At 37.5% G+C, this 14,255-nt stretch overlaps 1 protein-coding gene across 5 annotated transcripts in view; it reads right to left on the reverse strand.

The window, feature by feature from the left end:
• Positions 1-8,957, reverse strand: part of LOC107691483 (SET domain-containing protein 5-like) — a 30,798-nt gene extending 21,841 nt beyond the window's left edge. For 3 of the 5 annotated variants that reach the window (XM_016490086.1, XM_016490085.1, XM_016490084.1), the window contains exons 1-2: positions 8,900-8,957; positions 4,097-4,199 (exon numbers count right to left, since the gene is read on the reverse strand). In XM_016490086.1, coding sequence (XP_016345572.1) covers positions 4,097-4,199; positions 8,900-8,916 — 120 coding nt within the window. In that variant the 5' untranslated portion in view covers positions 8,917-8,957. Of the gene's footprint in view, positions 1-2,741; positions 3,063-4,096; positions 4,200-8,899 lie in introns of those variants that run through there. The other 2 variants (XM_016490088.1, XM_016490087.1) reach the window with 1 other exon arrangement.
• Positions 8,958-14,255: the final 5,298 nt, after the last annotated feature.

Genomic DNA, 14,255 nt, shown 5'->3' on the forward strand with positions numbered 1-14,255 from the left:
CACCAAACAATGACTCCTGAATATCACCAAACAGAGGGTCAGAAAGAATCCGGACATGACGTTCAATGAATGTGACCAGATCAATAAAACAAGCTCGGCGGTTACGTTTCCATTATGTCATAAACTGTTATTCTCCACTGAGCCCGCAGCTTGAATGGCAATTTCGAAATAACACTTCGCATGTTTGCAGGCATATCCAGTTCTTGCATGTACTGGAGCTCCTCCATTACATTGCAACACCCACACAAACATAAAGCACTGCAGTGATTTCACATCGTCAGATTTCACGGGTCTCCAAGCCAGAGCTTTTTCAATTTAAGCAGTAGCAATTTTATATTCATTTCCAAAATGTTCCTGTAAAAGACTCTTTGCTACTGTGTAACCACGCCATATGTTGACAACTACACAACAACTCTCGTAGATTGTTCTAAATAGTACAAACAATCTGCCTTACTGGCATTTCCTTCCACACCGTGCTCGAAGGCTTTTATAAAGGTTCTGTATTGAAGAGAAGGCAGTTGTGATCTCATTTTGCCTATGCATGATGGTAAGTATATCATTAGATGGATTCTGACCAGTTGCATCATAGTATATAGATTGCTTGTCCTTTAATTGAGAAGTTGTATGCTGTGATGTTCCATGTACAACTGTTGCTTGCCATTGTTTATTAAATCCATACTTTTGGCTTGTAGCAGTGTTAATCCAACTCACTTGTTTTAGGTCGCACATCAACTATTTGGCCAGCTGGTAGTAAACAGACACTTTGTTGAACTGCTTTCCCTGCTCCAGATTTGTATTCCTGTTCCATAGGGTTTAACCCATGGCCAGATTACCTTTTCTTTCCTTCCTTTTCTTAGTGGGAATTCATGACACTTGCAGATCCCTTGAGAAGCTCTTTTTTGTTCAAAAATCTCTAACACTGCCAGCTTAGCAGTGGATGCAGCTAGTTCAGCCTCCAAATCAGGCTGTTCCTTTTCCTTCTCCTTTTTAACTGCTGCTCCTGCTTCTTGAGGGCATGCCTGTTCTTTAAAGCTGCAACACAAGCAACAAGTGCAGCTCTATTTACCTCTGCTTTTATCCTTGCAGAGGATGAGGTGCTGTAGCTACTACTGCTCTTGCTGCTTTTTTTTAACGTTTACTACTATCAACATTAGACGCACTATCATTTGGATTAATGCCATCATCATTAACATCACATTCTCTTACAAACACATTACCTTCATTACACAAAACCCATTGGTTTGCATCAGCAATGCACTCATTTTCAATTTAAGCAGTAGCAATTTTATATTAATTTCCAAAATGTTCCTGTAAAAGACTCTTTGCTACTGTGTAACCACGCCATATGTTGACAACTACACAACAACTCTCGTAAATTGTTCTAAATAGTACAAACAATCTGCCTTACTGGCATTTCCTTCCACACCGTGCTCGAAGGCTTTTATAAAGGTTCTGTATTGAAGAGAAGGCAGTTGTGATCTCATTTTGCCTATGCATGATGGTAAGTATATCATTAGATGGATTCTGACCAGTTGCATCATAGTATATAGATTGCTTGTCCTTTAATTGAGAAGTTGTATGCTGTGATGTTCCATGTACAACTGTTGCTTGCCATTGTTTATTAAATCCATACTTTTGGCTTGTAGCAGTGTTAATCCAACTCACTTGTTTTAGGTCGCACATCAACTATTTGGCCAGCTGGTAGTAAACAGACACTTTGTTGAACTGCTTTCCCTGCTCCAGATTTGTATTCCTGTTCCATAGGGTTTAACCCATGGCCAGATTACCTTTTCTTTCCTTCCTTTTCTTAGTGGGAATTCATGACACTTGCAGATCCCTTGAGAAGCTCTTTTTTGTTCAAAAATCTCTAACACTGCCAGCTTAGCAGTGGATGCAGCTAGTTCAGCCTCCAAATCAGGCTGTTCCTTTTCCTTCTCCTTTTTAACTGCTGCTCCTGCTTCTTGAGGGCATGCCTGTTCTTTAAAGCTGCAACACAAGCAACAAGTGCAGCTCTATTTACCTCTGCTTTTATCCTTGCAGAGGATGAGGTGCTGTAGCTACTACTGCTCTTGCTGCTTTTTTTTAACGTTTACTACTATCAACATTAGACGAACTATCATTTGGATTAATGCCATCATCATTAACATCACATTCTCTTACAAACACATTACCTTCATTACACAAAACCCATTGGTTTGCATCAGCAATGCACTCATCATTAATCATCATTTTTGCTTTAAACCACGTTTCATGTTCTTCCCTTTCATCAGGTGGCAGTAAACCCAATATAGACTCATGCATGCTTTTTGCATTATCACATATCTCAATGAGCTCTTCAAGTGCACTCTGTACCTGTAATTTGTTACCCTTCTGAATAAAACCTTGCAAGGATTTTCTTATATTATTTGCCTTATTCAGCTTGGCTTTTCTGACAGCTTGCAACTTATCTAATTTATCAGATAATGCTTTAAACGAAAGCTTTACCACATGTTTTTCAGTTTGTACTTCCACATTGCTAACCACACTGTTTGATTTACTAGCAGCTGACACACCAGACCCCACAGTTTTATCCGACGTTGCATCGCGAATCTCCATAAGGTATAGACTATTTTTAATAGTTCATTGCAACAGACAGTCAATACCAAAGTCTATTATCTGCCCGCATCGCGAACAGACATTTTATTGCATTTTTATTGTGCACACAACTTAAAAGCCATTAAACAGTGTAGCGCTTCACATACCTCAGCCTCAGTGTGTTGGGCGCCATTAGATGATCCTCAGCTGGCTTTAGAAGTCATAAATCCAGCATCGTGACGTCCTTTACAGTGATAAATAACTGCAGAAGTACTCCCCAACACAGACGAAATCCATCGACTCCCGTTAACACCGCGTCCTCTTTGTTTTGTATCCAAACGTGTCAAAGTTTCCAAACAAAGTTCAACAAGCAAAGTTCAACAAGCCAAGTTCAACAAGCCAAGGTTTTTGACGCGCTTACTTTGTTTGATGTAATGTTGTTTTCTTCCTTATTGCATGTCTCCATAATGAATGAGATGATCATTCTTCTGTTGCATCAACATACACAGTTTATTGGTTCCACAAAACACCAAATTGAATAATGTCAAGTTCAATATCCAATATATACACCAAAGCAAAGTTTACAATGTCCAGCAGTTTCGCACTTGTCGCATGTTGCGTGTCCCTACGCTACGTTGCTATGCTTTGCGATATGGTCAAAAACCTTTTGCCTTTCTGGGTCAAATACCTACCTACAGCAGTAGGAGGGCTAACTATATACTAAAATCTTGTATCGTTCACAGCACCACTCAGTGGTCAAAATGAGAATAACATATCACCTTATTAAAACACATTTCGGCTCCTACATGCATTAATGAGGTGCTATTGGGTTACACATTGGCTAAAATGACAATATCACTTAATGGACCCTTTTCACAGACTGTGATATTGCATTTTAATGGTCATCAGCATCACAAATCCTGCAGTTTTTTATATTTTTTTTTAAATTGTAAGTACATTCATAACACTTTGTATTGTATTACCTTTGCATCAAATTACAAAAAACTAGTTACCACTACTGTGAGGTTGTTTCTAATACAGCGTCTATGGGAGTGAAGGTAAATTTGACATTGTTTTCTCTTCTGACTGCCGTTATCAGTCTCTCTTTCCATTTTTTTTTTCTTTTTGAAAGTCATGAAAACATTATTGTAGAGTTTTTCTTCTTCAATTTGAGCAAAAGGGAATGCTAAAAAAAATAAAAAAATAAAATTTTTTTGTAGTCTCCCATTCACCGCTATAGAAATTTACCCAACAATGACGACTTCCGCTGCTGAGAAACCCGTAAATGTGAAAAAGGTCCATCCTTAACTTTTTGAAAGTCATGAAAACATTATTGTAGAGTTTTTCTTCTTCAATTTGAGCAAAAGGGAATGCTAAAAAAAATATTTTTTTGTAGTCTCCCATTCACCGCTATAGAAATTTACCCAACAATGATGACTTCCGCTGCTGAGAAACCCGTAAATGTGAAAAAGGTCCATCCTTAATTTGTAAAAATTTAAAACAAGAATAAAAATCAACTTACAGCATAGGGAAGGCCCCCATATCCATGACTCTGTGCATTCCCACAGCTGCGACTTGAGTAGTTTTTCTCATTTACTGCTGGGCTCGCTTCAACTGACTCAGGACTGAGAGAAAGAAAGATTTTTGAGAAGCTGGCAAATAAAATGCTAGTTATATATGTAAATGTGGTTTTGTAAACTCCAGATGACTGCCAGAGACAGTGCTTAACACTAGTGGATCATCACAGCGCCAGTCAGATAAGATAGACTGAGTGGATATATCAACAAAATCACATCACAAAATAAGCTCTGAGGTTTCAGAGTGACAAAGAACTATGGTGATCATCTGTAATTAACAGAACCCACAACTGTTGTTTCATTCCTCCTGCCCACCAGAAATAGTGCTAAGAACTAGTGGATGGCCCATAACAAGACAGTCATAAGGAATGCCTCTCACTTGAAAAGTAATTAAGGTCAAACATATTGATCTGCAGAACTCGCAAATAGAAAAACTAAAATGATGCACTAAGCATAGTCCACTAAGGAAACTCCTTGCAAAGGTAATCCAAGATGAAGAGGCAGCTCTAGTGGAATAACAAGTGATTCCACTAGGTATGAGCCACTGGGCCTTTCTACAGACTTGAGTGGTAACCTTCACAATCCAAATGGCCTCTGCTTTGACATGGGAGGACCCTTAAAAACATTAGTGTTACAAACAAACAACTGATCTGTCTGAGACTGGTGGCAGCCAGAGAACAGATCCCAACCTGAAGCATAGCATAATCATGTGGAGGTTGCCCAAGGGGTAGTAATGGAGTGAACAACAGCAGGTTCACAATCCACTAGAATAGGTGCTCTCATCCCTGTTCCTGGAGCCCCACCAAACAAAGCACATGTTTTCCTAAAAAAATGGACCTAGATCAACAGGTGGGGCCTCCAGGAACAGGGTTGAGAACCACTGTACTAGAAAAAGGTTGGACGCAATGCCACACTCAAGTTGTTGGAGAAAACCCAAACACAGGCATCCATTTGAAAGAAGATGAAATTTACAAATGAAGCTGCCCCATATTACCCCCTAAAAGTTTTAGGAGTAGAGATAATATGGATCAGCAGGCCATCAAGGTGCCACAGAGTACTCTGTGCTTGTACAGGAAGATACTGTGTAATATAAAAGTGGGATATGGGGTAACTGAGTAGGACGTTTAGTCATTTAAGAGAAAGCAAATCCTGCCTCAGCTGGCTAGACTCCTTTTGTCGTTCCTTGAGTGGTCACTTCGGATGAGAAGTTCCACATCTGCCTCAGTGGACCTCTGCACTATATCTGAGTGAAGCCTCAATTCTCCTGTTTGAAACAAATTTCTGCTACCTGATTGTCTGACACTGGTTGTCAGAATTTCCAACCATTTCCACTATCAATTCACAAATTCAACCCTGCTCCTGGAGAGCTACCATGTTTTGCCACAATCACACTAAACTGAGCATGCAAACTCGCAGATTCAAAGTTTGCATTCTTTTAATTCAGCTAAGAGAGCAGAATTCTTCTATTGGTCATATGTCTTCATGTGATATGAATTTGCAAATGAGAGTTCATCAAACCCAAACTTGAAGGCAGCGAAATTTGCATGATCTCATGATCTTGCGTCTCCTGCATTCGCATGCATATGAAAGTCAATGGAATGAAAAGTGTAGTGTGACCTTCCCTTTTAACTCCAACTCTGATCAAACACACCTGAACCAGGTCATCAAGGCCATGCAGTATCCCTATAACCTGTAGAAGTAGCCTATTCCGTGCTGCAAACACTAAACCAGAATTGGATCTGTAAAATGCTGGTTTCCCAAGCAATGTAACAGGTTGACAGACATTGTAAGAGAATTCAGAGGTATCCCAAAAAATATGCTGTTTCTCATTTACAAATAGACCCAGCTTTTGAGCATGTTCCAGAAACAACCTGGTGTTTCAGATAGCTTGCTATCTGTAAAGGCACATTTAACATCTCACACTGACTTCTTTTGGTTCTTTTTGCCTTGATATTTTACAAAGCAACAAAACAAAACATCATCTGTTAAGTAAAAAGTACAAACAAATGATTCCCTTTAAGTGACTCCAGATTAAGATTACTGTCTTCTGCAGATAAGGTGGAGTATCACAAAACAGCCATGGTGCACATGCACTACAGAAATAAAACTCAGACTAGTGGACAAGCTGCATCAAAATGGTTAACACCAGCTATGGCTGACCGTTAAATCAAATTATTTTTTATATATAAAACAATTATAAAAACTACTAAAAACTTTGATATATAAAACGATTATAAAAATATTATTGTGTGAAATGCTGTTTGGCAATGATGCTCTTATTATGCCTTGTTTTAATCCAAGATAAATTTAAATGTATCAATATATTGGACTCGACATAAGTTTAATTCATATAGTGATGACTATGTAGTCATTTATTCTCAATTAAATTTCTGTATTCATAATTATGTTAGATAGACCTACCTGAAAACTGAAATTTCATTTGTATCTTTTCAGTTGTAGTTAGTTCTCCTATTGCTTGTAATTTGGTTCTTTGTTTTTATTAGTGACTGTATGTCATTACTTCTCTTCAATAACTGCAGATTTTTATTTTTACTTAGATTAGTCTAATAATTCATCTCATAACATTGTACTGTAGTTATATTCTGATCAAATGCAAATGATTGTCTTTTGTTTGAAATGATAAACAACAGCTACACTAATTCATCTCCATTTGCTTTTCTGTTTCTACATTCTAAGGATTCTCATCCTTAGGTGTTCATTGTTTCTGATTAAATTAATATGTGATGTTAACTAACCACATGACTTGTATCTTAACTGTAACTCTTAACTGTAATGCAAAAACATTACATTTCTGTAAAGCTGCTTTGAAACTATATGTATTGTGAAAAGCGCTATAAAAAAAGTGACTTGAAATGAATTGAATAATACTAGTTATTGCTGTCGCATCTGAATTGTTACCAAGAATGATATCTAAAATTTTGGCATGATAAAAACCTTATTTCCTGTAAAAAAAAATAAAATAAATAAAAAATCATATCATGACATCTAACCATCGTGAAATAAAATGACTCATTGTGATATAAGACTTTCATGTTAAATAATAATAACAACTATGTGTCAATATTGACCAAAATATTTGCAAACAGCACCATCTCCAGCACCTCCAAAAAATAGACACATAATAATCAACTTCAAAAAGCTGCAGTATGAAAAATCTCTAGAAGGCATGAAAGCAAAAGAGCCTGAGTGCTGAGCTACTGCAGCTTATAATTTTTGGCTTGTTGTCACAATGATGTTTTTGGCATTTTCTATCTGGCTGGTGCCACAATGATCCACTAGTGTTTAGCACTGCCTTTGGCAGTCAGGAGGAATGAAAAAGTACCTTGTTCAAAAGAAAAGAGGTGGTGGTTATGGAAACCATGTTCAAATTGATTGGATAATAATCATGTCCTCTTAGTCTTTCAACTCAGCCAATCACATTTTTTAGGATATTTTTAAAACAAATGTGATCCAAAATAAATATAGTGTGGGGGGAAATCAGCACATCATCAGAACATCATGAAAAAAAATTGTCTAAACATTAAACAAAGAGAAATCTTATCTTGAGTGTTTGACATGGCACCTGTGAATTTTTAGTATTGATTGATTGATTGGCCATTCAGCATGTGCAAGTGACTCATTTTTAAATGAATCATTTTTAAATGAATCAGGTATTCCCAGCTATACAGGCTAACATGCAAGACAAAATGATTCAGCTTATTTTTCTCAGTCTAAACTAATGCATTTGCCTTCACAGAACTCCAAAGTGAATTTCATATTTCTCTCTTAATGTAACAGTTACTCTTAACCATGGAGAAAAAAAATGCACTAAATAAACAACCCTCACTACTCCTTTTCCACCAAAATGGTGCCAGTGAATTTCATATTTCTCTCTTAATGTAACAGTTACTCTTAACCATGGAGAAAAAAAAATGCACTAAATAAACAACCCTCACTACTCCTTTTCCACCAAAATGGTGCATGTTCTGTGCCAGACACAATTCTTGGCCAGTGCCCAGCCGGCTACTTACTCTGTGTTTCCACAGGCTTGACATAACAGGTTTTGTTGCAGTGTTATGTGACTATAGTCCAAAGTAGGCCTGGGCGATAAAACGGTATCGATATTTATCGATGGTACACCTTCTTCGATAACGATAGAAAAAATGTTCGATATAGCGCACGATATAGGCACGTGCTATAAGTGACTTTGGATTAAGCAATGCATAAATACATGATGCTGTTTTGTTCATTTAGACACGCACGTTTTTTTTATAGAGTTAGTTCCTTGCGTTGACAATTAAATGCGCTGCATTGTTTTGCTCATTGCGCCCTCTTGTGGCCTCGGGAGACAAGACAAAAGTTTCCTTAAGACCCATTTAATCTGCATATAAAACATTAGAAATTAGATATTTAATTTTTATTTTGTGTTTGATTGTTAAAACAAAAAATATTTTAATAAATCAATAAATTGGCTTAATTTAAAAGTAGTGGTTAAATTTTAAAAAAATTTATATTGCTCTGTTTTAAAAAAGGTTATAAAAAAATGTCAATAATTATCGATACCGAATGATATGAAACATTATATCGTTGATCAATTTTTTAGCTATATCGCCCAGCCCTAGTCCAAAGTATACTGAAACTAATTTTCTGCTGTGGAAACGCATGATTCAGGTTGAGAATAAGCACCGACCAGGAACCCGCAAGCAGAACCATTTTGATGGAAAAAAGGGCTCATAACAGAAACTTACTCTGATCCAGCAGCCATATCGGTGTAAGGTGTCTCAGGTGTGGTGACTCCCAGTGTGATTACTAGACCACAGAGAGGGAGAGAGGATTAAGTACATGTCATATGTGTAAATGCAGCCTTAAAACGTGCGAAATTGATAGCACACACAAAAAAAATATCTCTGTTGCTAGATACAAAATTTTCAGCTGGCTTTTTTATACACCATTCATACTGGTTTGAACATGCAGGTTTGTATAGCACTCGAGTGTATAACATGATTACTGTAAAATGTAGTCTCTGGTTGCTAAACTGTGGTACATATCTTTACTCTGCTAACTGAAGAAAATCAGCAAGAGAAGAAAGGGAAGAACAATATGATGGGAAAGGTCTGTGGGACTAAAAGTTACATTCATTCCATACATTTTTTTAATATTAAGTGTAATATGTGTAAGTTCAAGTGGGCCAGCTGAGATAATTCATGTCACCCTCAATTACTAAAAAGCAGTGCTGTAGAAGAATTACTTTATGCACGGAAAAAACTAAAATGGTGAGACTGCAGACCTAATAAAACCAATCTTTAAACCTTGCTAAACATCCGTCTTTTGCTCATCCTAAATTATACTTTAGAGTTTAGACTCAGAGATCAACAAGTGTCCCGCAAGCTAAACATAGATTGATATTCCCCAGCAAATACACAATCTCTAATCATGTTAGTTAAACTGCATTTAGCTGCACGTTTTAAAGGATAGTCGTCAAATGTCATTAAAAAAAAAAAAAAAAAAAAGTCAAGCCGAATCATTCATGTTGAAACGCTTGTTGAAAAATATGCAACAATTGGCAAGGCTTAATGCAGCAGATTTGGGCACTGTGTATGTTAAAAGTACCATTCCGACAGCAAGAACGATCTTGAATTAAATGAAGATTAATGTCTTGGCGTATGATGTGTTTATTGAACCAATCAGATAAGAGTAAATGGAGAGTCAGCGAGAGGCTCATTTGATCCTTTGTTTAGTCACGAGGCGTTAAACGTCAGCGATAATCGTCCCGGTGTGAACAAGCCTTTATGCTAAAGTGCTTCTGAAGTAAAATAACAGTTTAATGATCTACAACAAAATGAAACTTTGTTGATAACTAAGCGTATATTTCATTAGCACAATACTATTTTCATGCTAGAAATGACATGAACATTTAAATAAAGTTATTAATAACTTTCATTTACACAAAATGCCCACCAACTGCAACTTTCAGATGCCGTTTTTAAAACGAACTGTCACAGAATCGATAGTGAGACATCATAGGCAGTGAAGAATACTTCTACACTGCCTTCAAAAATCGACTAGATACAGGTTTCTCAGCAGACAGTATGTCACACGATCACTTGATTCAGATGTGCCTTGTCACCATACCTCCGTACAATGCCTGCGGAGGCAGCAATTATCAGTTTTCAGATACAGCCTGAGATGTTTCTGCACTTTGATTGAAGTCCACCTGTGGCAAATTCAATTGATTGGACATAATTTGTCTATACAAAAAAAAAAATGCATATCAGAGCAAAGACCAAGCCATGAGGTCAAAGGATCTGCCTGCAGGCAGGACTGTGTCAGGACAGATCTGGGGAAGGCTACAAAAAAATTCTGCTGCACTGAAGTTTCCCAAGAGCACAATGGCCCCCATAATTCTTAAATGGAAGAAGTTTGGAACACCCAGGACTCTGCCTTAAGCTGGCAAGACTAAGAAATCAGGGGAGAAGGCAAATAAAGTGACCAAGAACACAATGGTCACTCTGGTTGAGGGCCACAGATCATGTGTGGAGATGGGAGAAAATTGCAGCCAAGACACCTCCAATGCACTTTATAGCAGGATGGCCAGACAATTATTATGGGGCAGTCGTGGCCTAATGGTTAGAGTTGGACTTGTAACCCAAAGGTTGTGGGTTCGAGTCTCAGGTCCGGCAGGGATTGTAGGTGGGGGGAAGAGAATGACCAGCTCTCTCTTCCACCTTCAATACCATGACTGAGGTGAGACCCTTGAGCAAGGCACCGAACCCCCAACTGCTCCCCGGGCGCCGCAGCAATATGGCTGCCCACTGCTCCGGGTGTGTGTTCACTACTGCGTCATGTGTGCACTTGGATGGGTTAAATGCAGAGCACAAATTCCGAGTATGGGTCACCATACTTGGCCACATGTCAGTTCACTTTCACTTTCAGTTCACTTTAAAAGAATCAATATGACAATTAAATATTAATTTAAATTTGTTCCGAATACAATGGAGTGAGTCAAGGCATTTCTATGAGGTTTTATATGAGAAAAATTTATTCTATATCAGATTGCTATATCAGGCTGCATGTAATTTATTAATCTCTTAATTTTAAAATTCTTATCAATACTCAACCAGTTCTGTCAGCATACAAGAAAAAAAAAATCGTCTTTGTACAAGCTTCTCAACTTTTTTGGAAGCAAATTCTAAAGTGACTGTCATATAGTAGCAATACATTACCACAAATAACTAGGCTAAGTGCTAAACAGTCAATTGGCTCTAATAAAATAAAATGACAGTAACAATAAGGGCTGGGTACTATGACAAATTTCATGATTTGATTTCAATTCACAAGCTTTCGATTTGATTCAATTTAGATCTCGATTTAATTGGACATACAGGCAATCAGGTACAATACATCAATGCTTTTTCAGTTTGTTCTTGAAATATAAACATTTAAACAATGGATGTCAGAAGTTGTTGTCATGATTTATTTATTCCAACATACATTAAACGGATGTGAAAGGATGTGCATGGTATTTCACATGATCTATGGTGTTGCATGTTGATATCCACGTCATTTTCAGGAATGACAGCTAATAATGAGTTGGACGAGTAATCATTTAGAGAACCGCTGGTTATACATAAATCACGTAACAGCTAATGTTTTTTCTCACATATATAAATTAGTTTTAGTTCAAATGACGGGTGTGTGTGGGAGCAATCAGCATTGAAAAGAATTCAACAGAAGTACACACTCTCTCTCTCCTTATATCTTTGCTATTGACATATCTGGCAGATAGGGCTGCACGATTAATCGAATGCGATTGTCATGCGCATTTTGTTAGTAATGCCGGTTCTGTAATCAGCAGTAAATCATCATCACGTGCTTTCAGATGGAGCAGCATTTACTACACAGAGCCGTAGTTCACTGACAAGTTACGCAAAAAAAAAACAAATTCGCAGACGATTTTATTGCACGATTATGAAATCGAAGAAATCGTTGGCAGAACAAGTACATGAGCATACTGATACTAGTATTGGTATCGATGCATCCCTAATACAAGTGAAAAATGTAAGTTGTGCACTAAGAAAAAAAAAATTTAAGTACCACACTCATGTCATATTTAATTTTAAAAATCTGTGGTTGTTAGATAAAACATAAGTTTTGGTGAAAATTCAATTTTGCTTTTAGTGAAAACTCAGTTTCACTTTCTTTGATAGCACATCAAAGTCTCGCTCATCTGAAAGATAATATTCACTCCTACACTCATTGACCACTTGTCAGTTAATTTGTAATAAAAGGAAAAAACAAAAAGGCAAGAGAGGGCCTATATAAAAGCGCAAAACAGGACATGACAGAATGACTAAATCTGGCTTGGACTAAAAATTGTTAATGCAGGAAATACCCTGATATCAGAGATATACTATAGATACTAGAAATATTCCATGCCCATGACATCATGTTTAGACATATATACAGACTTGTCCTAATTTAATTTTCCAATCCAATAGGACAACAGTGTTTTTTTTAAGCCACAAGTACCCAACAAAGTTAAAAAGTTTTTTTTTTACACGAATGACTGATTGACAGGTGAGTAGGGGGTTATCCTGTTGCGGTTTACAACACAAATGGGATTCGTTGTGGCCACTTTAATACCATTTTTCAAAGATTCAATAAAAAAAATGGACCCTTTTAGATCTATAAACACCGCTGACCATTTGTGACAGTATCACCAGACACAAATGTGAAAATGGAATTTTATTTAACTGCATTCTCTCTGCCAGCTTGTTTTCAAGATGACTCACCCACCCTTGCCAACTACCTTAAAAAACTGTTCAACCAGGAGCTAAAATGGCTGCAAAGGGTGCACAGAAACAAGAGACAAAAGAATCTTGAATGGCAGAGTGTGTTTGGATACCACGTTATATTCAGCTGCCTTTCAGTAACAAAAAAAAAAAAAAACATCGTTTATGCTACTACAAGCTGTTTTACGATTGTGTTTTTAGTTGTTCCAAAGCTCTGGTTAGGGAGGAGGGGGTGTTGAGGTTAAGAGAGCGAGAGAGAGAGAGAGAGAGAGAGAGAGAGAGAAAGAGAGAAAGAGAGAGCGCGAGAGAGAGAGCGAGAGAGAGAGAGACCAACAACATTCACAACGCATCTGATTGGCTGAGGGTTTCTGAAACCACCCAGTCAGGAAGCAGAAGAGGAGCAGGCATCTCAGCAACTAAGGCCCCAGAAAACCACCAACACCAACGCTATTTTCTCTATGTATTTTCTACACCTAGATAAAAATAATAATATTAATAAATCAATACACAGAAAAAAAGATTTTATAATATCCCTTTAAAATGATTGGATCACAATGAGCACCAATGAGTGCATGCATGGTGCATGCATAGAAACCACCTCTAAAATGAGGGAAGACAGAGCTCATGTATCACACAAATATCTAATTAAAGGGGTCATATGATGCGATTTCAAGTTTTCCTTTCTCGCTGCGTTCACTGTTAAAGCCTGTGGGACGGAGTTTGCAGGTAACAGCCTTCGCCACCGAATCTACATATTTCGTAATTGTTGTTTTCCGACATGTGGTTTGACATTATCGAGTGTATTGCAAAATCCAAACAAAACACACCTACAGAGAGTGCACGCATACATGACGTGAAGTCTATTAGGTTAGATTAGTGCGCGTGCGCATTTAGAGTGCGTTCTTTCACGGCATGATTCAGTCTATTAAAATGCATCACAAAATTCAAGATATGGGGCCTTTACATCATTTCATATAGTTAATCCTGAAGACCTTGATTAGCTTGTTCAGGTGTGTTTGATTAGGGTTAAGGGTTAGAGCTGCAGGACAGTGGCACTCCGACGTTGCCTATCCCTGATATAGTTAATCAATATCACAAGACACAAGATGTTTCCTCCAAAAATCAGCATGATTACAAATGTGATATTGATTTTATACAACTGTTCAATAAAAAATTAGTTAATATTAAGAGACTTACGTTTTAGACACTATATTTCCTCTTTTTGCTCTATTTCGCCAACAAAAATAATTCCAAGCACAGTCACAGCGCTGTTTTGCGTCCCTGAGCAACATGAGGGCGTTTCGTTCCTGAA

This window comes from Sinocyclocheilus anshuiensis, unplaced genomic scaffold, assembly GCF_001515605.1.
Source record: "Sinocyclocheilus anshuiensis isolate Anshui unplaced genomic scaffold, SAMN03320099.WGS_v1.1 scaffold634, whole genome shotgun sequence".
In the NCBI taxonomy this organism is placed as follows: Eukaryota; Metazoa; Chordata; class Actinopteri; order Cypriniformes; family Cyprinidae; genus Sinocyclocheilus; species Sinocyclocheilus anshuiensis.